This window comes from Astatotilapia calliptera, chromosome 2 (genome assembly GCF_900246225.1).
Source record: "Astatotilapia calliptera chromosome 2, fAstCal1.2, whole genome shotgun sequence".
NCBI lineage: Eukaryota > Metazoa > Chordata > Actinopteri > Cichliformes > Cichlidae > Astatotilapia > Astatotilapia calliptera.
The window spans coordinates 33,449,817-33,474,572 of NC_039303.1; the positions used below are offsets into that span (position 1 = coordinate 33,449,817).

The 24,756-nt window shown below is 43.0% G+C and overlaps 2 protein-coding genes across 3 annotated transcripts in view; one reads left to right on the forward strand and one right to left on the reverse strand.

The window, feature by feature from the left end:
* The window catches only part of mrpl11 (mitochondrial ribosomal protein L11), a 59,396-nt gene that overhangs the window by 17,688 nt on the left and 16,952 nt on the right, over positions 1-24,756 (reverse strand). Inside the window, exon 2 of the mRNA XM_026144283.1 lies at positions 21,014-21,192. Within this exon, the coding sequence (XP_026000068.1) occupies positions 21,014-21,136 (123 nt within the window). The 5' untranslated portion in view covers positions 21,137-21,192. The remainder of the gene's footprint in view (positions 1-21,013; positions 21,193-24,756) is intronic.
* Positions 484-11,160, forward strand: tmem265 (transmembrane protein 265). 2 transcript variants are annotated; one of them, XM_026144259.1, is made up of 2 exons: positions 484-5,499; positions 8,321-11,160. In XM_026144259.1, exon 2 carries the CDS (start codon positions 8,323-8,325, stop codon positions 9,385-9,387), a length of 1,065 nt encoding a protein of 354 aa, XP_026000044.1. In that variant the 5' UTR covers positions 484-5,499; positions 8,321-8,322; the 3' UTR covers positions 9,388-11,160. The 2 variants fall into 2 exon arrangements, with proteins under 2 accessions (XP_026000044.1, XP_026000055.1); XM_026144270.1 differs by having other exon boundaries at positions 484-5,167.

A 24,756-nucleotide genomic window follows, 5' to 3' on the forward strand; every position in this document is an offset into this window, starting at 1 on the left:
TGTGTGTGTGTGTGTGTGTGTGTGTGTGTGTGTGTGTGTGTGTGTGTGAGTGAGAGAGAAGAGTAGGGATGGGAATGGGAAAAAGAAAGAGAAAGCGAGACAGCTGAGGTGTATTAAAGTTGTCAGAATGTGGCCGACTATCGTGGTCAATATTTGAGCACAGAGAGGGGGTTTTGTTTGTCTGAAGCGAACAATAGGACAAAAGTAAAGCAAAGGCTGTGGGAGGTCCTCATAAATATGGGTGAGTGTGCATGCATGTTTATGCATGAATATTTCAGCCTCATTTTAATCTGACGAGACTATCAGTTGAAGAGTGAGTGTGTGTGCAGATTAAGCTGCCGGGGATTGCTGACGGGGAGGAAGTGCGCACCGTGTGTGGTCGCAGGTGTTTCTGCATCTGAGAGAACAAGAAAAAAAAAAAAAAGAAGAAGAAATGAGACAAAGGAAAAGAAAGAAAAAAGAGAAGAGGAAGAGGAGGGAGAAGATTGGAGGTAGATGAGAAAGAGAGAGGGAATAGGTCAAGAAAAGTACTGTGCTTATGGAAGCGTGGCAAACATGGAGATAAAGGGTACGGATGCAGGTTAAGGCCTTGGGGCAGGACGGAGGATTTATTGCCCCTGGCACAAGAGGCCATTCGATAAATTGCCCCTGTGTGGTCGGCACAGAAGAGGGCTACGATACAGTGACAAAGGTGTTACAGTGGAGAGAGGGTGGTGGGAGGCGAGGTTAATTAAACTCTTCAGTGTGAAACACTCTCATTCATTACCTTCATTAACTCGTTCATTTAATCTGCTCCGGTGTTGGCATTTTATCACATTCAGCCCCGCTGTAGCGTCATACAGCTGATTAGGTTTCATCTTGAACCCCTCCGCTGCAGGGTAACTGAGAGCGAGAGGCTGAGCACGAGGCCACTTTAGGTCTAACAGACACAGCCGCACACAGCAAACAGCACAAACTAAATTAAGTTCACGCTGGACATGCATTTTACTTGATTTTCCACAGCAGAGTGAGTGGATTAGTCTTAAAAGTGGAAAATAAAAACGATTTTCACCCCCAGTCTCCAGTGAACTGTGCTGAGGCAAGGATCCAGGCCCGCACAAAAGGGGCTAAGGAGCGCTCCTCAAACGAGCACGAGTGCAGAACTGACAGAGTGAACCAAATTACAAAGAGCAAAAAAAAAAGCCAAAACTTCTCAGTGGTGTTTTTGCTGTGTGGCTCTTTGCTTAAAATAGACACGGCTTTTACTTTTTATACCTGGCACAAGAAGAAGAATTTGCTGTTTGAGGGCACAGCGAAAGCAGGCGGCGGTGCGACAAAATGGATTGCATCACGACAAAACATCCCATTTTCAACTCCATTAGGTCCCCCTCACAGTCTTGACACTGTTGTGCTTTTTGCCACTTCACATGATTAATCACGTGTGGAGACTACAGCGAGAACGCGGAAGCCTGAACTGCAGGCAGCTGTGGCTCCACGCTGGAGAAAAATCACAAGACACCGTGACATGTGGAGGCAAAACACTCAGAGAAAGAAAATCAGAGGCTGGAATAAAATAAGACTGCAGCAAAAACTGATAGCAATGTTTTGACAAAAGTAGCGTTGTCCTTGTGGAGTATTCAGAAAGCCAGTATTGAATTTTGCACTCTAGAGGGGTTATTTAAAGGCGAATGCTGATAAAAGCCATTTTTCGCACATGCACTGCAGGCATGAACTTTTCCAGACATTACCCAGCGGGATGGGGAAACCACAGACTGTATATAAAAGATAAAGTTATTGTGCAATTGATCTAAATTTGCATTCTTTCCAAGAGCCAGAAAAGAGAGGTTTCCCCTTTTTGCAAAAAGTATACCGAGATAAGAAAACTTGTTCACTTGATCAGTGACCTCCTGATGACTTTATGGTTTCGGTCCCTAATTTTAAGTCTTCTAAGGTTGTGCAATTAATCTTTCCATAAAAAAAATGGGACTGTTGCGGAGGGCCGCACCAATACGCTTATAAGTGAACTGAAACAATATTGGACAGAATTGAGTTCAAATTATTGGTGCGGCCCTCCAAAACAAAATTAACTGCCCATCCAGTCCCACAGGCTTAGAGACCAGTTGGTGCCTTCCTACCAAACACTGGTTGCTAGGGAAAAATGAGTAGTCTTAACTAGCTGCAATCGGTTGCTGAAACAAACTCCAGGAACCACTGGATTCAATTACTAAGCCACAATCATGCAGGCCTACAGACCAGTTAGTGACCCTCTGGGGGCCACCTATCTGTAGGGAGAAATGTGCATTTCCCAACTGGGGAGTCACAACTGGTTGGTGCAAGTTGCTGACTGTCAGTAGGTAAACTCTGTGGCAGAGATATATACGCTGCTGCATCAAAAAACTCACTGCAATTGCCTTGGTTAGTAGCAGATTGGAGTGCTTGCCCGCAGTTTGCGTAGAAGACTCGTCTGCAAACAACTGCCAACTACTTGCAAAGTGATTGTTCAAAATAAAAGTTGTTGCTTACTGCTGAAACCAAGACATTTCAAAGAGTGAAACTTTTACTTTGAAGGCCAACTCTCTCAATTCTAGAGCTTGGAGATTAGTTTGGTGTGCATGACAACCTGTAAAGCAAACACAGGGAGGCTTTTTTGTTGTTGTTTTGGTCTTTGCAACCAATTTCACCTTGCAACCTGCAAATATACATTGGTTGCATGTAGAACAAACAACAAAGCAGAGTTAGCTTCAGGGCGTGGCAGCTTGCTATGGAAAAGTCTCTGCAAGTGTGCCTCTGTCACAGCTGCTTCTCATTTTTCAAGTTCATTTTCAAAAACACCAAGGAGACGATGGCCGGCAAGGCTTAGGTCAATGCCTCACAAGTGAAGCTCACTATCCAGTGAGTTCACAGAGGTTATATCCAGCTATGCTGAGAACACAAATGCCCAGCACAGCCAGAGCAGACATTTAATGATCTTTATGCAGCCAGCTCCTCATTACAAAGTCCATGTGACGTCCACAACCAGGAGGAATTGATTAGGTAATTGTCGTGAGCTCGCAGTGAGCCAGTGTGTGCCCCCTGTGCATTCTACACAGGCAGCCTAAAACAAAAAATGGAGCCAGTAGCGAGAACATGCCTCCTCCTGCGTTCTACATGTGAACAACCCAACTTGATTGTTTTGAAACTGTCCACTGTTTATATATTAAAAAAAATGACCAAAGAGTTATATTTTGCAAAGATGTCTCTTGAGTTAAAAGGCGGTAGTGAACTTTAAAGATTAAGCGATGTGGTGATGTGGCACCAGGGAAACATGAACCTGTGCAGCCCACTCTTCATCTCTGCTGGGGGCCGGCAGCTCCAGGCTTCATTAGCCACAACCTGCAGAACATGACTGAATCCCAACTGTTGGCAATAAAGCTGAATTGTGGGTAATGTAGGTGCTGGCTTTGACAAGAAAGACAAATGTGTGGAATAAAACAGACAATATCACTGCTTCTGCTGCTGCACTGACTTTGATTATAGAAGTGGTGCATTCTTTTCAAGCACGTCTCAGGTCGTGAGATGACATCGAGGATAAAGCCATGTTTGTGGAGGTCAGCATGCGGACCATGGCTCGCTGTTGACGCCTTAAGCATTCTTGGACAGTCTGCGAGCCCATGTGTCCTTCCAAACTTCTCCAATCATGTCTAAAGCAAAAAAGTGATGAGTGCACAGTACTGTGGACAGCCTTCCCGCTCCTCACGCTCCTCTGCTATTCTCACTGTTCCCCTCGTCCTTTTTCCTGCTTCACTCTCCCTCTTTCCTCTGTGAAAGTGAGCCAGTGTGCACGGTGACCTTCAACCACACCCACAGGGGAAGGAAAAGAAAAAGAAGAAAGAAGGGGGGGGGGGGGAGTTAGTTGCAGAATGGAGGAGAGAATAGGATAAACATGAGAACGGGGGTGACAGAGAGGCAGTGGTAACAAAAGGAGGGCTGAGGAACACACACACATAAAAACCAACGCTGAAGTGAGGGAAATGGAAAATCTCTTCTCTCTTGGAAGCCAGCGGAGCGCAGAGCTGAATCTGACAAGAAGGATGACTCTCCATCCCTTTTCTCACCAGTCTGATTAAACCTCTCACTCTATGAACCCAGCACGCTGAGAGCCACATGAGTGAGAGAGCCGAGGACCCGAGCCTTTGCTCAAAGTGCAGGCTGGGGTGCCAACAGATACACTCGAAGGAGCAAGACCTTGAGGACAACGTGACACTGTGAAATTCCTTCAAACTTCATTTGCGGCTGACAAAGGAGCTGAAATTGAATTCTCCAACATGGAAATGAGCCACACGCCTTTTTTTGTATTTTTAAACAGTTTCCAAGCGATTCATTTTTGAGCAGATCCGTCCCAGAAAATTCCCAATCCTTCTCTTTAAGCCGGCTGTAATGAGTTAATCTACAACAGAGGAATGATTTCCTTGTGTGACTAAGACAGTAAGCAGACAGAAGGAAGCCTAATTAAACTTGTAACATCTGCCTTCTGAGCTCTAAATGCGTCTACAGGCTATAAGCATCTCTCGCTCCACTTCCTCCGCTCTTATTTCAGGCAAAGAAGGGTAAATAAGGAATCAGCCTGCTCGCAAACAATGCAACTAATCTTCTCCAAGTGGCATCATCATCATTATTACCATAAGCAGAGACTGTGGTGTGACAGAGTGCTCTAAAATATGCATTGCATCTTCTTCCAGATAAACTTCCACAGCTGATGGTGGAGGGAAGGAGGGGAAACCGGGGGAGGGTGGGAGGTCTGTGCTGGAGCACGTAGCCTGCTTACAAATTACCACCACAACCAAACTCGGACACAGCGTGAGTGAGTTGCTCCTCGTCCTCCCCTCGCTGTTGCACCGCTCTGCCTCTTTTCACACGAGCCATCTTCGCGGGAGGATCGGCCGGGATCGCCTCGCCGCTGATGCTCCACTTCTGACCGACTTCCCGGCTGCTCCGCACAGCCCGAGCCCGGCCGAGCAGCAGCCGCCAGCAGCAGCCCTGCACGGCTCTCTGCCCCCGCTGCTATTTCAAAAGATAAATCGACAGCAGCAGACTCCGACACTGCGGGAGGCGACAGACCCAGATCGAGCCTCTGCAACAGCCGCGGATGCAGCCCGAAGAAGGAGAGATTTGCCATGCCAGATCTGCACGGAGGAGGAAATCTTGATAAGTACGAGTCGTTTCGTTTTCTTTTCCTTTTTTTCTGCTCCTTCAAACTCGAGTCTGCTTGGTGTGGCAGTAGCGGTGACTTTGCCCTCTTACAGCCTCTCCCTGAGCCCCCCTCCTGATGCCTGACTGTATACAAACACCCGTGCTGAGAGAATAAGACTTTTATCGCCGAGCGCGGCTCATCAGCGACAATAAAAAAAAGACTTTACTGGTCACCGACAGCGCTTCTACTTGGCGGAGGAAACGGGGTGGAAAAAACAAAAAACAACCCCTCAGTACTTGCTGTAAATCAAGCCAGGAAGATCGAGCCCAAGTGCAAGACGAATGGTTTGGGTAACTAAAAGCTTTGCTTTACTTTACTAACAGGCATCCTCGGATGAAGCCACAATACCTGCTGTTAATGGGGCGGTTATGAAACAGGTGTTGCAGAGAAGCGCTTTAATAGAGATCGTTAAAGGATGCAGGACGTCTCAAGGCAGCGCTGCGTGCTGGGCAGCTCCAAATAACCACATTTCAACCCGAAAGAAAAGAAAAATGTGTTAACTGTGTAGAAATACAACAGAGAGACCGTCGGGAAACTCTGGGGCTGTTACCTGATAAATCAACAGATGTTTTAATGTCTGGGGAGAGGATTTATTCAGCATTATCAGAGGCTGCTCACCTCTGACTCTATTAATTAATGGGTTTGCACATAATGGCTCAGATGCTGTCCCGATGCCCTTGGTGCTCCTGTGCCACCTGTGATAAGTTGTGAAGAATTTTTGTCTGTTAGGAAAATTACTGCTCCGCGGTGGGTGTTTTATGGAGATGATCTGTAGGTGCAGACAAATTAATCTTTGCTCTACATGCATTTGTGTTCAACCGGGAATCACCTAGTATTAATAGGAAACAAATGCAAGTGGCAACCCCACCCCCTTTGCTTCATTTCCGTCAGTGTGTGTGTGTGTTGGAAAGAATTGAAGTGCTTTTTGGATGATTACCTATTCAATAGTGTACAGGGTGTGCACTCATGCCTTATGTGAGGAAGACAAGAGGTGGATACATTTCTGGGAAAAAATGGATTTTTAATGCTAATACACAAATATTTAAGCTGCACACTATTATGTGCCATCACTCATGCTTACAGTGGAATAGGCTGCCTCACCTTGTCAACAGCAGTGTCACTTCCCAGACAGCAGAATGATGAATTTGGTCATTATTGATGAGCTGAGTGGACACGCGGGCTGTCATCCCGGTCTCTCACTCAGAGCAGAATAAATTACACCCCGTTGACAGGGAGTCAAAACATAAACGCCGGCTGACGGATAGATTTGCAGGGTAAAAATTTAAGGTGCCTATGGAATAACCCGAAAGCCACGACCTCCTGAAAGCCGGCTGCAACTGTAGATGTGAACTTCTTCAACCCTCCTCCTCCTGCTCCTCTCCTGCAGGCTGGGGTTGTCCCCCAGGAAACAAATTTAAATTCCAATATCCTCTCAATCTGCGGCTTGGTGAAATTTATTCAATTTTGTGGAAATGATAATCAAGTTTCCGTGTGCGGTGAGACAAAAGGCTTCACAGACAATCAGACATTGCTGGCATGATCCACGCCTGTCCTCCCACCGTCCCTCCGGGGAGATTAATCAGTCGAGATAGTTCCTTTCCTCATCTCTTTGATTCATCGGATTCAGAACAAACCTTTAATGTCTGTGATTCTTCAATAGTCGCCGTGATGAATGCATCTGGATTCATCCAGACCGAGCAGGCTCGTGAAACGCACGCGTTCATGTAAGTGGGTGGAAGTCACTTTCTATCTGCATTTGACTCTTTTCCTTCTTCATCGCTTCCCCCCCCCTCTCCCCCTGAGCTTATTTATGAACTATTACCATCATGCAGTAACACTTTATTAGGCATGTAGACAGCCAAAAGGCCTATTAATCTTTCACTTGCAGTCTTATTCTCCTCTTTCTCTCACTCTCCTCCCCCCCAACACACACACACACTATCTCAAAACCCTTTTTTTACCCAGTGGAGTTCTTCAGCCCTCTTCAACGATGGCAGAGCTCCTGTTAGTCTTACAGTGGGGGAAGTGATGTGTCTTCCATCGGCAAGATATCAATACACATTTTTCACGGAGAGACTTTTCTCAGAGGCCGCGATCATGCTGACAATCTCTCGCTCGATCACGCTCAACTGTTGCTGTTAGGACACATCTGAGCTGGTAATGATTTTATATTATAATGCCATCGATCCGGTTGATGGGTTGACACCCGGGAGTGGTGCTGGGCAGATAACAGACAGTCCAGTGGTGTGTGCTGTGCTTTTCAGCTAAATACGATAAAGAGACATTGGTTCGACTGCACTGTAAAGTCAGTGATTATTTCTCATGCTGAAATCAATACTGGGGTTTATACTGTCTGTGGCTGAGATAGGAGCTGTGACAAAATAACGTGAAACCTCATTTTCAGCCAAATTAGCATTGCCAGCCTGCACTCACACGAATGCACAGTGTGTACACAACGACACGAGACGATCGCATCTCTGAACAAATAGCAAAAATATCAATATTCATCCGAAATGATAGGGGAATTTGGGATGATTAAAGGCTGCAGCACAGTATGAGAATAAACACGGCACACTATAGAGACAAAGAAAAGGCTTTGACAGGGCACCTAGCTGCGCCTGAATGCAATTAATTAATAATGAATAAGCTGAGAAAAAAAGGATCAGAAACAATAAACAGAAAAAAGTAACAGCTGAGAACTTCAGGGGGAAAAAAAAATCTCTGATCTCCGAAACAGCAGCAATGTTAGGACCTTTATGGAAAATGAAGACTGTTTAATTCAAAGAGCTGCAGAGGGGAAGAAAAAAAAAACAATTTAATAGGCTTCCCAGCTTGAGCAGCCAGGGTGGATGTAGCTCTGGCCAAAGATGAAGGGTTCTCACTGCTTACTCTGCAGCTATTGTCTTTAACCATAGCAACCAGCATTAAATTGTTTTACATGTTTGTTTTCAGGGGAGGAATAAAAAAACAAAAAAAACAAGCATGTTCTTATCCTGCAGATTTGTCGGCTTTACTGGGGACAGATGGCACCAAGCACATCGATGTGAGCAGACTCTGAATTTTGTCGATGCAACAGATTTCCCACAGTGCATCTGTGTATTTCTCTTTCAGGCATGGTGCCTACGCCCCAGGTGTGCGTATCAACCCTGGTCACGGTGAGCACGATGGCAGTGGTGGACCTCTACTTGCTGGAGCAGAGCATGCTGGGAGCTCGGGGTCTTTCAGGACCTAGCGTGTGGCAATATGTGGCAGTGTTGCTGGGCGATTTGGGCTTCCTGCTCGCGCTGCGCTTCGTCTCAGCTGGCGTGGTGTCTGAGGCGCGGTCGCCACGGCGTGGATTTGCCAACGCCCTCTGGTTCCTGTTCCTGTCCCTGCTCCAGCTCAAGCTCTTCTTCGTCTGCCACAACTACAGGCAGGAGCGTCGGCCACCTGATCCTCTGGCCAGAAAGACCCTGACGCTGCTGCTGTCCATCTGTCTACCCTCCCTGTTTCTCATCCTGACAGGAGCTGACCACATGACTCCGCAGCGGAGGAAGCAGGAGGTGCGGGGCCGGCTCCTCTGGGTGGTGGTTGACTTGCTGGATGTGTTGGACCTGCAGGCGGGGCTGTGGGAAGCCCAAGGAGGGTCTGCAGCCGGTACTGGAGGGATTGTAGAGCAGAGGCTGCCCATTTGGGCTGAGGGTCTGGTTTTCTTTTACTGCTATGCCCTCCTGCTGCTGCTGCCGTGTGTGGCACTCACAGAGCTGGGAGCCACTGGTCTGCCAGGACAGAGAGGACCCCGCAAGGAGGCTTTGTACCCTTGGCTTAGCTTGGTCACTATCAATATTTTCACCTTAGCCCTGAGGGGTGCAGGGATGCTGTGGTATAGGGACCCCCGCGTGTCCACTGTGTTTCTGGGCAAGAACCTGCTGGCTCTGGCTGTGAAGCTGAACTCAGCCTGGGAGAGACATAAACAGGAGCGCGGTGCTGCAGGAGGCGGGACCGTGGCAGGAGCAGAACCGGGAGACTCGACCTTGCCAAACACGGGTACAGAGCAGGGAGAGGGCCAGGCCCAGGGGAAAGCTCCTCCCTCTAATTATCACACACTGTCTCATTCTCAAAGCCACTCGCTCTCCCACGTCAGCCTGGAGCCCACAGCGACGCCTTTAGGACCCTCTTTCATCTCCCATGAACTTTAGAGAATCACTCTGAGCGTGCACCACAACCACAGTGAAAATTCACGCTGGTATCACATCCAAACAGATAACTGTACTGAATTTCAGTACAACAGCGGAGGTTATAATGCAGAACTGTGGAATTGCATTTGGCAAGTTTGGCTTTGTGCACATCTTGTTGTGCTCAGAATAACTCTAAAAGCAGTGCCGTGATTTGTGGATGTGTATTTTTAAAAGTCAACACTGTGAACCCATCTGTCAGATTGTAAAGACTTTTTCAGAAATGTGTGCTGAAGTCTGCTATTGTTCATCGTGGTTTAATCTTGATTTCGCTGTCATCACGTTTGTGGAATTGCATTGTCAGATTTGTTTTTTCCCCCCCTTTTTTAAAGAATTCTGCTTTCCTGATAAATATCTGCTATCACTGATTCATTGCAGCTGTTTAGGGGCGAGAAACAGAAATTTGTTGCACAGATTCATGAGGTTTCAGGGGAAAAAAAAAAAAAAAAATCAGACTCGACTCTCTTCTGCCAAAAGACCATTAGATGCCAAAACACAGCTTCTGACCTTTCAGCGTACATTTTCTCACTTCACTTCACAGTGCAGAGAAACAGCGAAAACTTTAATACATAGAAGTGGTGATTCATTTTTTTTCCTTCAATACCACAGAGCCAACATTCAAAAGCCATCTACCACTAAGAACTCTTCACCGTGCTTCAGTATGTTAATGCACAGTCTAACCTGATGACCCTTTAAATTAAAGTAATCACGATTGCAGGTGATTCTACTTTAAGATTTCCTTTTTTTCTTTTTTTACATGCCCGAAGAGGTACAATTATACAGTTTTTCACAATATTGTAATAGGATGAGGATCTCAGATTTTTTCCCCCTCTTGTATTCTATAATAGATTTAATTTTCCCATGACTTTCCAGATATATTCTGCAGGGTCCCTGCACCAAGGTTGTTCTCTCATTGATATTATGTACTAGTTTGTCTTGTCTGAAAGAAAATGTTAATGAGAGGAATCAGTCACTTTGTCATTTAGTTGGAGTGAAAACCTGCAGACTCACGGGCATCACCGTAGAACATCTCTAAACTTTGTTTACAATTTGTATGGCATGTTTTATCTAACTTAAATGCACATCAGTTAGGTAGACTTCACTACCGTTTCCTGTTTAAATCATCCAGCAGCAATTTTAACAAACAACAAAATGTACGCAAGTCAAGTAGCCAGCTACAAAAGACGCTGTTTGCAGTAATGCAATCTTTCATCGGCTGGGCTTAAAGGTGGGCATCGAGCATTTTGTGTCATCTTTGTGTACAGTAGAGCTCTTTTTTTACTAAATTGTTTACCAAGACTGAATACCAATGTAAGTAATCCCTTTAGAGGTTCAAAATGCATTTAAAACTCGTGTTTTTTGTGATCTCTTCTTGTCCTAAAGTGTCATTCATTCCAGCCATGTATCCAACCGTCAAATGTCTTTTTTCATTTTATATATAAAAAAAAAGAATAATCTTTTTAATTCCATTTCAAAAATGGGTGAATCCATTCATTCACAAACTTATCAAGATGCCGGGCAAACGGAGTGTGGCTCAGAGCGGCAGGCGTAAAGGATGTACAGTACAGTCAAGTGCCTTGTTTCCTCATGGTGCAACGAGCCCCTGGGTTGTCGTACACATTATGTGTACCATGTGGAACTTGGACATATGCCATGTGTATACTGTGAAGTTATTCCACAGCTGTTTTCAGCTACACCTCCAGGACAGACCGCAAACTAATAAAGTATTTCATAGTCGCCTAGTGTTGACAGTTCATTGGCCATTACAAAGAGGCATTATTGGCAGAAAAGCGCACGCGCGCACACACACACACACACACACAAACAGAAGGAGTCGGTCCAAATTATTCAAGTCCAAGAGACCTCAGAGGCAAATAATCGCCTCCTCCTTGCAAAACCTCCACTATATTAAAGTCAATCAGCTCTCATTGTGCAGTCACAGGAAATTGCATGTTTTTATGTTGTCCTCATGCTGAACTGGTTAAGCGAATGGAAGCCTCCCGAAATGTTCTCGGCACAACAGCGCGCTCTTTGCTCCATGGAGCGGCACACTGACGAAAGGCCGTCATTTATCACAATTATGCCAGCGGCCCCATCAGCTCGGATCCTCTCGCGGTAATCCTTGAGTGTGCTGTTGTGTTGTCTGCCGTTAATGCTGAGAGAGGGAGAAGTCTTGATGTGATGGGGTGCGCATGTCAAGAGTTGTAGTAAGTGCGTGTGATGTTTTTCAGAGAGAACTGGCTCTTTGCTCACAGCGGCTATGAATGCACCCATCAGCCTGTCCTCTGAGCTTTAATGGTCCTATTAATTGAAATTGAGGCTATCTGTCAAAATGCAAGTGCTCATTCTCGCTGCTTTATGCTTGATTTACAGGCTGTATTTACAGGATGTATTAAGACTAATGTACATGCTTCACCACAGAAAGAAATTCATTTAAAGTTTCTGTGGGGAATTTTTCTCCAGTTCAGATACACTTTTAAGGAAAAACCACAGAGGGATATCGAGTGTAGTAGACAGCATCCAGCTCTCGCCTACCCTCTTTCTTTCATCTCCCTCTACTTTGCCCACTCTACATTTCAAACACATGCATTCTGGATGCAGTCCCTGTTGGGCACCTCTTCATATTTCTATTATACTAAAAGCAGCAGCTACATAGGCAGCTGCCTCTGCAAATGACTACCTCCTAGAATTTGTTACACCTGTTAGACTCTGAATACAATGCTCAGCATTTTCCCTCAGCTCCCACCAACTCCCATAACCTGAAGAAAAGTGCTCGAGCTACGCACCTATTTCCATTCTTCTTTTGCCGCTCTTTCCGGTGCTCCTTATCCTTCCCTTCCTCTCGCCTGTGCTAATTTCACTCTAGCCTGTAATTATTCTCATGTACCAGAGCTGTCACTTTTCCCTTTTTTTGTCTTGTATTCCTTCTTTTATTTTTCTCGTTTGTTTAAATTTGCCCTGCAGCCGACAGGCAGCCTACCTCTCTGCACTTCCCCTGTCAAGAGTGGTTAGTCAGAGACAAGGAGAAAAAAAAAAAAAAAGCTGAGGGGGAGAGGCTGGCTAAGATTAAAGGAACGGGGCTACTGCCTGAAGCAGAGTGGCTGCTGACTGCCATTTATTTAGCGTTTGCTCCACACACACAGTGAGCTTGATGGAACAAGAGAACAGACAGAGACAAATACACACAACATGCTGCTTCGACAACAATGACATCTCAAACAGTCCAGAAGGCGGCACCTTTAGACAAACATATGGCTTTGTTTTGCTTGGTTGAGCACTTCGTTGCAGCCCATCTCACCTCATTACCCCTGACGCGGCGACAGCTACAGTATGCCTACGAGCTCATGCCCATCTCTTCTGGCAAAAAAAAGAGACACATTTAACAGACAGATGTCTAAATCATTCATCAGAGCACGCACACCATCAGCAATGCTGCTTTTGGAGAGAACTTCAAAGTATACTCTAACAGAAAGAAATGATGCAAAAGAATCTGAGACTCTTATGATATGCAATGCAATAGTGGAGACAAACGCATACTAATACAGGTCTCAGACGTTAAGGTGACATTTACGTAATGCCGAAATTACATAAAGTCAAAAAAAAAAAGAAAAGAAAAAAAGAACAAAGGTCGAAATGATCTGCCACTTAATAGAAAGTTAGATACTAACCACTTTGAGAATTTAAAAAAAATCGTTATGTCAAATCAATTAGTGCCAATTTGCTGATAATTACACTTTTTCAAATTTGAAGATTTGCTGCAGTTCTGTATTATACTGCACTCTAAAAAGTGTGGGAGGAAAATATTAAGAAAAAAAAATAATGCCAGCGTCTCCCTGTTAAAGTAAATATGACTGGATCATGAGTATGAGCATCAATTAAGCATCAAAATCAACTTAAGTGTAACTTATGCAGGGTAGTCTGTTTCACAATAACACCGAATTAGATTATGCTTATTGTTGCATCTGCGTGTAATCATTCATCCGTGGTGCAGCTGTTACAAATGGGGGATCATTTGCTACTTTATAATTTGCTAGTCGCACTAAACCAAGTAATGCATTATGATTAATTTCCTGACTGCATCCGTTATCCTTTTTCTAAGCACACCACCCTCCTCAGCCCCTGCCTCTAGGTCTAGGTCTACAGAGGAGACACCGGGGCATTCCCAAGCGAGCCGAGGGACAATCTTTCCAGCGAGTGTCAGGTCTCGCTGGGTCCCTCTTCCTGTTGGCCTGAAATATCTAATCTAAGAAGTGTCCAGGAAGCCTCCTAGACAGATATTTAAACCATGTAAGCTGACTCATTTCGTTTTGGAGAGGCAGCGGCTCTACTTTGAGCTCCTCATCCTATCACATCCTTTATTAAATCTGCAAAGAAAGTAAAGCTAAAAAAGCAGCAGAGTAAAAAGTGTTATAAATTTGAAATGAAGATATGTGGAAATAAAATGGAATTTGTCAAAAGTACAATTAACTCTTCACTATACCTCGATGTAGCACTACAGTAAGTAAATTTACTTGGTTATTACTAAATTTAATCCCGTTCTGGAAGTTGGTCTGATACAAAAGATTCAGCCAGTTTGTAAGCTTTATATAGGGCACACTATTTAAGTTTTGTCTACCCAGAGCATCAAGCTGCTTTGCAACCCACCTCCTTCCTAGTTCCACCCTCATGTGTGTTTGACCTTACTGATGTCATAGCTGTTTGTCAGTATGAGGGCTGCTTTGTTATCTGCTCGGGTCTTACTGTTGCTGCTCTCCTCTGGTCTGGCTTTCTGCATGTTTATGAAAAGTTGGGGAACAGAGCCAAACACAAATTACTGCAGATGGAAATAACAACCTCCCTTTTACTATAGAGGTCCTGACAGCAATGCAGTTTAATCCCTTAAGCCCTACACTATCTGCTGTTAAATTTATACCTGAAAAACATCCCCAGATTTGTTCAGTAAGAGCTGTAAAAATGAAAGTCAAAAATTGATAACCCAGGGCTGTTTGGATAAAAGTGTCTTCGTCATCAGTGTATTAGTGACCTTAAAGAATTCCAGAAAGAAAAAAAAAACATGGCCTTTTTAATTGTGCCTAATCGAAACTGTAAATTAGTGACAAATACCACCCATAAAGTATCCCAGCTCCTCAAAGGGCCACTTGGGCATGCCTCCAAAAGCACACAACCCCCCACAGGGATTTAAATTTCTGGTCTGTATAGTCAATTTTTCTATTCATGACAAATGTACAGAGGTTAATGGGAATTAAATTCTCTTATTTAAATATTCCGGAAAGTGTTTAAACCGCACAGTTTACTAGGTACACCGGTTAAACTGCTTTATAAAACTAAGATTTAGTCAGTCAATCACATGGCAGCATTTAGGGCGCGTAGACACGGTGAAGACAAAGTTCAAACTTAACGTCAGAATTGGCAAGACTGGTCACTAAAGTGATTTTGAACATGGCATGGCTGTAAATGGCAAAAAGGTTGTTCTGAGTACTTCAGAAACTTCTGATCTACTGGGATTTTCCCACACAGCTATCTCTAGGGTTTACAGAGAGGTCTGAAAAAGGGAAAATATCCACTGAACACTTGTCATTGTCAGAGGTCAGAGGAGTATGGCTAGACTGTTTGCAGCTTGTAGAAAGGCAGTAGTAACTCATAACCCCAAGTTACAACCAAACTATGCAGAAGAGCATCAAATGCACAAAACATTGAACCTTGAAGCACAAGAGCTACAGCAGCAGAAGACCACACCCATCAGCTATGAACAGGAAACTGAGGCTTCAATTCACACAGACTCACCAAAAGTGGACAAATGATTGGAAAAAGGTTTCCAGGTCAGATGAGTCTATTTCTTATTCTAGATTTAGGGGCGTGGTTATTTTCATTGACGGATGAGTGAGACTCCAGGACCGTAATGTTCAGTTGTTCAGGTACATAGTTTTTGTTTTAAGCCCAAATTAAGTAGCCAAAATTAGCACCCCATTTAATATCATAAAGATTTACATATGACCCTTCTTAGCAAAGTAAAGTGGTTTTCTACCATTAGCTGATAAGTTCCCAGGTCAACCGTGCTGTGTAAATATAGACTAGCTCCAATTATACCAGGATAGCCGGACCAAAAATGCACCATACAAGGCTTCAAAATTGCAATCCAAAAACCTGTTGATGGCATCAATTTACATTATATTCATCTATCCATTGTCTTCCACCTATCCAATTCAAGGTCATGGGGGGCTGGAGGTTAACACAGTGCTCATGCAGTGAGAGGCAGAGTCTATCACAGTCTAACACAGAGTGGCAGACAACCATTTACATCTATATCAATTTATAAATTACCAGTAAATCTAACATGCATGTCTTTGGATGGTGGCAGGAAGCTGGGGTATCCATGCAAATATGGGAAGAAAATCAATTCCCACACAGAAAGACCCCAATACTGGATTCCAGTCCAGTACCCTCCTGCTGTTCCTGCACCAAAGTACTATTTCCAGAAACAGCACAACAAAAGCTAGATCCATTTTGTTACCAAGTTACCATACTTTGCAGCCTTAAAATAAATTAATAAATTAACAAAAACTGTAGGTGTTGTATTTTTATAACAGTTGAGTTATAAACAGTCACTGGAGCTCACTGTATCCTATCTGATGACACTGTACGTTGTGTGAGATTAAGGTATTGATTCAGTATATAATATACAGATATATAACCTTGAATCCTAAATAGAACTACATTTGTCTCATGTTGCAGCTACTGCGTATTTATACTGCAACCATGAAATCAAAACCTTTAAATGTGGAGGTTAAAAAGAAAGCTTTAAAAATAAAAACCAAGTGTGGTGTGAGAAAGTAAGAAAATCTCAAATTAATCGCATAAAATAGACTCAGTGGAGTCTCGTATGCATTATTTAACACAGTTCGTGCTCAAACAGAATATTCTGACAAGATACAGCGAGGAACAAGTGTTCAAAGGTGAAACAGGCCATACAAACAAAGACAGGCAGAGAAGACGAAACTGCATACTTGGTGAGGCTGGTAAAGAAACCACTATTCTTAGTTTCGGCGTCAGAGTGAGGTTTCAAAAATCCAAGCATCTTTAAAGGTAGCAAATTTGAACCGTAACATCTTTGGGAAAGGAAACGGTGCTTTCAGGGAGAAGAAAACTTAAAAAAAATAATATATATATATATATATATATATATATATATATATAAAAATGCCATTTTCCCCAGTGATGCAGATACATCAATACTCACGTTACTCTGACAAGAAGATGTTAGAGAGGAGGATGATTGCTCATAAATACATGATTGCTATTGTTTGAGTCTTTATGCATGTCTGATGGTTAGCTGCCAGTAAAAATATGTCAACTGTCAGTCACAAACACGGATCTTTCTATTAAAAAAAACAAAAGGAGTTTCAAATCAAATGCTTCAAATTTATAATGTCTCATGTTAGACACAAAATTAGACAGAAAGCTGTAAAGGTTCATTTTCAATTAACCTTTGAAGCTCCCAAATTGCTCTAAATGTGCCAGATGTAAAATCTCAATGACCTTTAGAGTTGACTGACAGCCAGAGCGAGTTTCTTAATTCGCAGCTTTAGCTCAGGGGAACTCAGGGTCTCCAGTGTAGCTGCAGGGGAAGGAAGCTTTAAATATAATCGGTAAAAATCTTAAAATCAATTATACATCTAACTGGTAAACAGCAAAGAGAGGATAAAACTGGGTTTTCCCAGTCTCTCTTACACATGGTAGCAGTTCAATTTTGGCTTCTATATTTCTGAGCAGATGATAAAAGATGGTAGATGAAAGCAGAGATCCTGTGGCTCCAGGGTGCAGTGGTTAACATATGTGCCTTACATGCGAAAGCACTCCGGTTCAAGGAGACACAAACCCTTCCTCAGGAGGTCAGAAGCCCGAGCACTCCTTGTGCCAGATCAATGTTTGTGACTTGTGCCAGTCCCAAATGCACAGAAATGGAAGGGTTGTGTCAGGAAAGGCATCTGGTGCAAAATCTGTGTCAAGTCAAATATATGGATCCAGCCACTGTGCCAACCACTTGCACAATGAGAGAGCAGCGGAAAGTGCTCTCAGATGAAAGCATAGATCCACCACTTACTTTATTTTTGGACAGAAAGAATACAATTGTTTGTTTTCCAGAAGGAATCATCATTGCTGTACTACAAAAATGAAGCATATTTTCTAAAATCTGTATTAACATCTTAACGTGACGATTATCAGCTCTCGAGTTTATATATCTAAACCTAAGCAAACAGTTGCTTATTTACACAACCCACAGATAAGGATATAAATAGCATTCATTTGGAGTTGGAGTTTTTAAAAATCCAATATTCCTTCTGGCCATTCAGTTGTACATGCTTTAAAAAGTTCACGAGCAAACTGTGCCAACTGTTTCTGTTTGGTGCTGAGGAGGCAGTGTGCAGCACTGTTTTTTAAATCAATTATGGGACTGTAAAACACCACTATAAGAGCAGCAAAACTAAATCAAGGCCAGAAGCAATGACTTTAACAATGCCGAGTTTCTCTGTAGAGCCGAGAAGCCCTGAAGCCGGAAACAAGTTTTATTCCACTAAATCATGTGAGCTGTTATTGCGGGTTTAAGACAGTCCTTCCTTTTCATTTCTAAAATCAAGTAACTGAAAAACTCACTAGACTGTAGGGGAGAAAAAATTCTGTCATCTGCATAGAAACAATACAGATATTATGTTGGAAGGAAATTCTCATTAGCTTATTAATACAGATATCTAATCACATGACATGTCAAAGGTTAGTGGGAGTGATCTCTGCCTACACAGATTACTAGAGCTACCCTCGGAAAAGCTGATGGTCATTAAGTCACGACTTTATTCATATATACTGATGTGTCGTTAAGACTAAAGGGGTCAAGTGTCATATGTAAGGGAGAAAAAGTTAAACATGTAGACATGGTCAAGACAACCTGCCGAAATCTAAGTGACTTTGTACATGGCGTGGTTGTTGGTGCCAGACAGGTTCGTCTGAGTATTTCAGAATACCGCAATTTTCCCACAAAACCATCTCTACAGTTTACAGAGAATGGTCTGAAAAAGAGAAAATATCCAGTGAACAGCAATTGTGGGTAAAATGCATTGTTGAGGCCGGAGGAGAATGGCCAGACTGCTTCAAGATAACAGGAAAGAAACAGTGTCTTCAAATAACCATTTGTTACAAAGTCTCTGAACGCACAACACAAGCAGACGAGCTACAGCAGCAGAAGAGCGCAGAGGGTGTCAACCCTGTAACTAAGAACAGAAAACTGAGGCTAGACTTCGCAGGGGTTCACCAATACTAGACAATACAAGGCTTGAAAATCATCGCCTGGTCTGACGAGTTACAATTTCTGTGTCAGAATTCGACATAAACAGCGTGAAAGCAAGGATCCATCCTGGCTTGCATCAATGGTTCAGGCAAGTAGAGATTTAATACCAAATGAGCATCATTTAAATGTACAGTATTGTTCCTGACCATATCCATCCCTTTATATCCAGGGTGTACACATCTTCTGATGGCTGCTTCCAACACGATAACGCACCATGTCAGAAAGGTCGTGCCATATCAAAATCAGATCTCAATCAAGTAGAGCACGTTTGGGGTGTGAATGGGAGATTCATATCCAGCCAAAAAAAAAAAATGCAGCAACTGTGTGCTTTGCTACATGAAAATCTATAAGAAAAACACTGACCAATGTTTTTTTCTCAGTGATCAAAACGCTACTGCATCAACATCAAAAATCTAGCATTCAAGCTGTGTAATAGGATTGTATATTTTAATCAAACACATAAAGTGTGAGATCAGGATGCCAAAATGTTAAAAGTTTTGGCTTTTTAGCGTAAAAACAATTTTATCAATTAAATTAAATTTTATTCATATAGCGCCAAATTGCAACAACCGTTGCCTTAAGGTTACTTATATTGTAAGGCAAAAACCCTACATTATCACAAAGAAAGCAGAGAAAACCCCAACAATCATATGAGCCCCTATGAGCACGCGCTTTGGCGACAGTGGGAGGGAAAAACAGCCTTTATACAGGAAGAAACCTCCAGCAGAACCAGGCTCAGGGAGGGGCAGCCATCTGCCACGACTGGTTGGGGTTGGGGGAGGAAGACACAACATTTTTGTTAGTGTGTTGTCATTATCTTTGCGGATCAAGTTAGCTTATTTTATTATTAAATAGGAGAAAATATTTGTCATAGAGAAAAGTGTTTAAAATGATCTAAAATCTTTGGGGTTTAAGCCCCAAATGTAAGTCCTGGCCTGTCATAGAGACCAGGTTAAGTTAAGCTATTCGTTACTAACCCTGGTAAGTAAATGAATGACCTGCATTTAAGCTATTAGAAGCAGTGCGCAGCCACCAGATTTTTATGTTGTGGTTAATGTTGTTCAACTGGTGACAACAGAATATAGAAGAGCTACAGTAATGGTGCAGCTATTGATGATGTCATCTAAGAGAAATACGATATTTTCGATTGATTTCACTTATAAAGCTACCTTCCGTGATATTATAAATCATGTGGCGCTCGCTTTTCTGGCAATTATGCACATTTTTCCATTCTCTTGTCTGAGTGTCGTCATTATGTCACGGAGATGGATTAGCTGTGAGAACTGATCTGGTTTCCAAGTGTGCAACAGCATCCACGGCTGATGAGTACTGTCCATTAAAGAGGCTAACTGAACCATTTGTATGTAGAGAATGAGCCTTTGGGTTGCTTTCTTTCTATCTCTCAAAGGACAATTAAACTTTAATTCCTCAATGGCTATTAAAGCTATAGCAGATAGAACCTTTTATGGCATAAAATAAAATCTAAACTTTACAAGAAAAATTCAACGCAGATGCAATTTTGTGATCAGAAACAAAGAGGAGGTTAATGAACAGAGCATCAGCAGTGAATGGCCAAGTAAATTCTGCCTCTGCTATTCTGACCCGCTCTCTTCACTTTGATCATTGCTCATTGCTCGAGGACTGCTGACTTATTTTATTATTGTACCGGCCAATTCATAAATTTTTCTAGTCAGAATTGGCATCAGTGGGGAAAAAGTTGTAGTGGTGCATCCCCGAGCAATAAAAAACAAGACTACCTCAGCTGTCTCTGTGGAGCAATTGAAGCAGAAAGAAGTACAGAAGAATTTAAGACAAAACCTTCGCAGGTTCAATCCCTTTTCATCAGCCGGCTTGTAAAGAGTGAGGCTAATGTATATGGACAGGTGCTGCTGTGGGTGGAGGTGTTGGTGTGTTTGGCCTGAAAACTGTGAGAAAATAGTTGCAGACTGAGGCAGTGTGTGGCACCCACCTGCACAATAGAGCTGTGCGACTAGAATAAGAATGGGAATATGAATAGGGAGGAGAAGGAGGTGGAGGTGGGGATGTACGATGAGGTGACTGAGGGCAGAGAGGCAACTATGTGACTGGCAAAGTGAAAATAGGAAAGGATCGGGTTGCTTTGCGGTTAATGAGTGCTGTGTTCAGAAGGTCGGTTGATAAAATGAAGCACTGCTCCTTCAATTAAGTTAATACTTGTGATTACTCAGAGCGAACAGATAGAACAAGAAGTGAAATCAGGAGTAATTTTACCTGTCCCAGAATGGGGCCTAGCGGAGGTCCAGGGGCAGCCTGTCCTGACCTCACTATAGCCCGGATTACATTGCCTGTATCCAATTTCTTCACGGCCTTGGCTGCTTTGGAGATCTTTGACATCCTGGTCTGTCTGGAAAGTCTTAAATCTTCCTCCAAGTCAACTGAGAATCCATCCACTGAAAATGCACAAGAAAAACAAACAAATTAGGTTTTTCGAGCATATACAACAGCAACAAATCATTCACACGCCAGGCTCATTAAAACATCATACACCCAAGTCGATACGAATACCCAGAGGCAAAACCCGAGCCTTTCCCTTCTGCAGCGGGCGAGTAATTAAAAAAATCTTTGCCTTCGATCGGCTCAGTTAGAGCCACTTTCCTGGAGGTGTTTGCAGTGTGGATCAGCAGCTGAGTGAGATGCCTGCCACGTTGGAGAGCCTAAGAACTAGCAGGATTTAAACTTCACTAAGAAGAAAAAAGAAAAAATCATGGAGTGCATGCCAAAAACGCCTCCATCGCCTCACTTCTGTTTGAGACTTAACTGTCTGTGCTCCGTCAAAGCTTCCCCTGCATCTGTAGAGGTCAAGGATAGAAGAGGGATGTGTATTCATAAAAATACACTGAGAAGGTGCGGATGTGTCACCGCCTCGTACGAATGCAAAGAGGGGTCGGCTCTCTTCATTCCACCTTAAAATGCATTTGCCAAATCAGGAGACAATTAGCAGAGTGGGAAGAATGGCCTGAACTCCTGGCCTTTCTCTGGGGAAGCAAAAGACATAAAAGGAGTCTTATAATCCCCTGCTGGAATAAAAGTGATACTGACACAGCTGTAGGGGGGGGGGGGGGGGGGGGGTTGGGGGGAGATCATTGACTGGAGCCAAGGGACAAATACAAGTTTTAAAGTTGAGACTTGTGATTCAGGGGAACCCTGCATTCAATAAAAATAAGTACTTGAGGGGAGGGAAGGGGTCCAGCAATGATTCATTGTAGGCAACAGAGGGTATCCAATTAGATCAACAGAAAAGACAGTACCAGAAAGATATATGGGACCTCACGCTGCTTCAGAGCAACAAACAGTGGGAAGCTACACCCAAGAAAAGTTGCGATTCTGTGTGGATTGCTGATTATCCAGCAGCCGTTAAAGTGCAGCCACTGTGAGGCAATATTTGTAAGGGCATTAAGGTTATACGCACGCTGCAGAAAGAGTCCCAAATAGAATCCATTTAGTCTGGATTCCCTGAATAGCTGTCTTTACAATGTGACTCACATACGCTGCTACTTTTCTGAGGTCAATTTCACAGTACTCACCTAATGTGCTCAGCTACTTCATTGTAGAAAATTGTTGGCAGTCAGATCAATTTTGGAGGCAGTTACAAATGCAGAGAACCAGTATGCATTAAATCTGAAGTGAGAAAAGCCACTTCTGTTATCAAACAATGACTCATGAAAAAGTCATGAATGCTTAACTGGCAAGCTTGGCTAAATAACTCAAACATCAATTTGACAGAGGGGGAAAAAAAAAAAACACAGTAACTGACCAATAAAATGACACACTGCACCATCCACAGAGAGTGAGGCTTAACAGTGTGGTGAGGGTTGCTGTTCCTAAACAGTTAGGGCCAGCATCACATGTTGGGTTTAATTCCAATTTGGAGCAAAGGGAATAACGCCTCTACGAGCGGGGAAATGACAACGTCATGCTTTAATGCACCGCAACTCCAATCTCTGTTGGAGTATGAATAATAAAACTGCAGTTCCCTCGCAAAATGAAATCACTCATCACAAGGCCAAGCAGTGAACGCTGGAGAAGAACTGACCTACATAAGGCAACAAAACTGCACTGACTGTGCGTTTCATCCAGCACAATTTACATTAGAGTCAAGGAATGAAGCTGCATTAACAGCGCAGAAGCAGGAAAACATGGTTCAAGGCTGCATGAAAAGCCTCAATCAGAGCTAGCTTAATGCTTTTGCTGTGAATAATCAAATCAAAGCCAAAGTAATCTGAAAGGAAAAGACACAATTTTGAGCTGCTCTTTAGGCGGAATATTACATTCCTACGGCAATTACTGGCAACAGCTTCGTTGATAACAAGGAGTAGACAGAAAGAGCAATTTGTTTGGGCCGCGTAGAGTTACTGCGTGAGAGCACTTTGTTAAAACATGCTTGATAAATGACGGGCCACAAACCCAGCATTTAAATTACCGCCTAATAGAAGAAGGTGAGGTGAGCTATAATAAAGCACAAACCGAAGCAAATCTGGGACAATACTCCAAATTGCCACTTCGACTCAAATTCATAGCTCATTCGCAAAGGTATTCCACGTGAACGTGAAAACAAGTCTCTAATCGTCGACTCGTACACTCGGGCTTAATAAAACAGCCACGGTGACCAAAATCAGAACTCTAAAAATAATACTTCCAAGAAAATCTGGAAGTTTTCCAGCTCCCCCGCCGCCTGTCGAATAAACTACCACTGATCGAGGGGAGGCATCTTTGACAGAAGTAAACATGTCAATAAAACTGAGCACGCTGGAGGAAAAGCTTGAGAAAAATTCCACCTGTCATGATAATATGCAGGTCTACACAGACTGTTGTCAAAAGATCATCTGAAACCAGACTCCTATATTATATCACCTGCCCATTAATATGCCTGCGAAATTTCTACAGGCTATCACAGAGCAGTATCAGCAGCTTCTGTTTTGTGTTTCAGCATAATTAAAAGTGACTCAATTTCAAGGGTAACGCTGACTTTGATTAAAGAAATTAATCAACTTGGTATTAAAAATGTGGGCTTAATTGCACGGGCGAAGCCCACCGCTGTTTGTTGTTTAGGCTATTAGGTTCTCTTTAGTCTTAATTAGGAGGCAAGCCAAACTGTAGTCAACATCAATGAGGCTTCTAAATCTGTTATTTATTTACAAGTGAAGGTTACGGGTATTGATTTTCTATAAAATGACAGTCTTGAAAAATGGACAAAATGGTCTCGAAGCAGTGTGTTTAGTTTGAAAGTGAATGCTCAATATAAATGACACAGACATTGTATCAGCCTGGAGGAAATTATGTCTTTTTCTTCTTCTCTCTACATCTTTTAAATCTTTTAGTTGCACTCTGATGAAATAAAAGCTGAACAGTAATTCATTTCTCAGTAGGATCTGGTTTCGTACCTGGAACAACACCTAATCAAGAGCAGTTCAATAACCTTTGTTGCACATTATCTGCCTTCCCGTCTTCATATCTCCGCAAAATTAAAACTAACTAAAAGAAGTTGGGGGAGAAAAGAACAATTTCCCAGCTGCACAGATTGAGTTTCAAATGAATGAATATCTCAACAAAAGAAGCATAGCGACATAGATTCAAGTGTAAGTGTGTGTTAAAATAAAAACTGTGCCTCACTGAAGGCTTTTCCCATTTTATTTCTATCAGAGCACCTTTATGCGGTTGGTTTATTATTCTCAACAGCTTTTCCCTCTGTAGGCCTGCGGGAACTCATGCACACCAGACTACAGCTTTTATTAATGACTTGTGCTTGCCAAGGTTTAGTACTAACTAGAGCCTGACCAATGCTGGATTTTTAAGGCAGGTGCTGGTAGCAATTTGTAGTGAGTGCAAAATATGAATCTATTGGCCAATAGTCATATAAATATAAATATATTTCAGGATGGTGGTACTTATGAGCCTTATCGGTGATGAGGAGTAACCATTCCTCCTAACAAAGCTGTTTCAGTTCATTCAGTTCA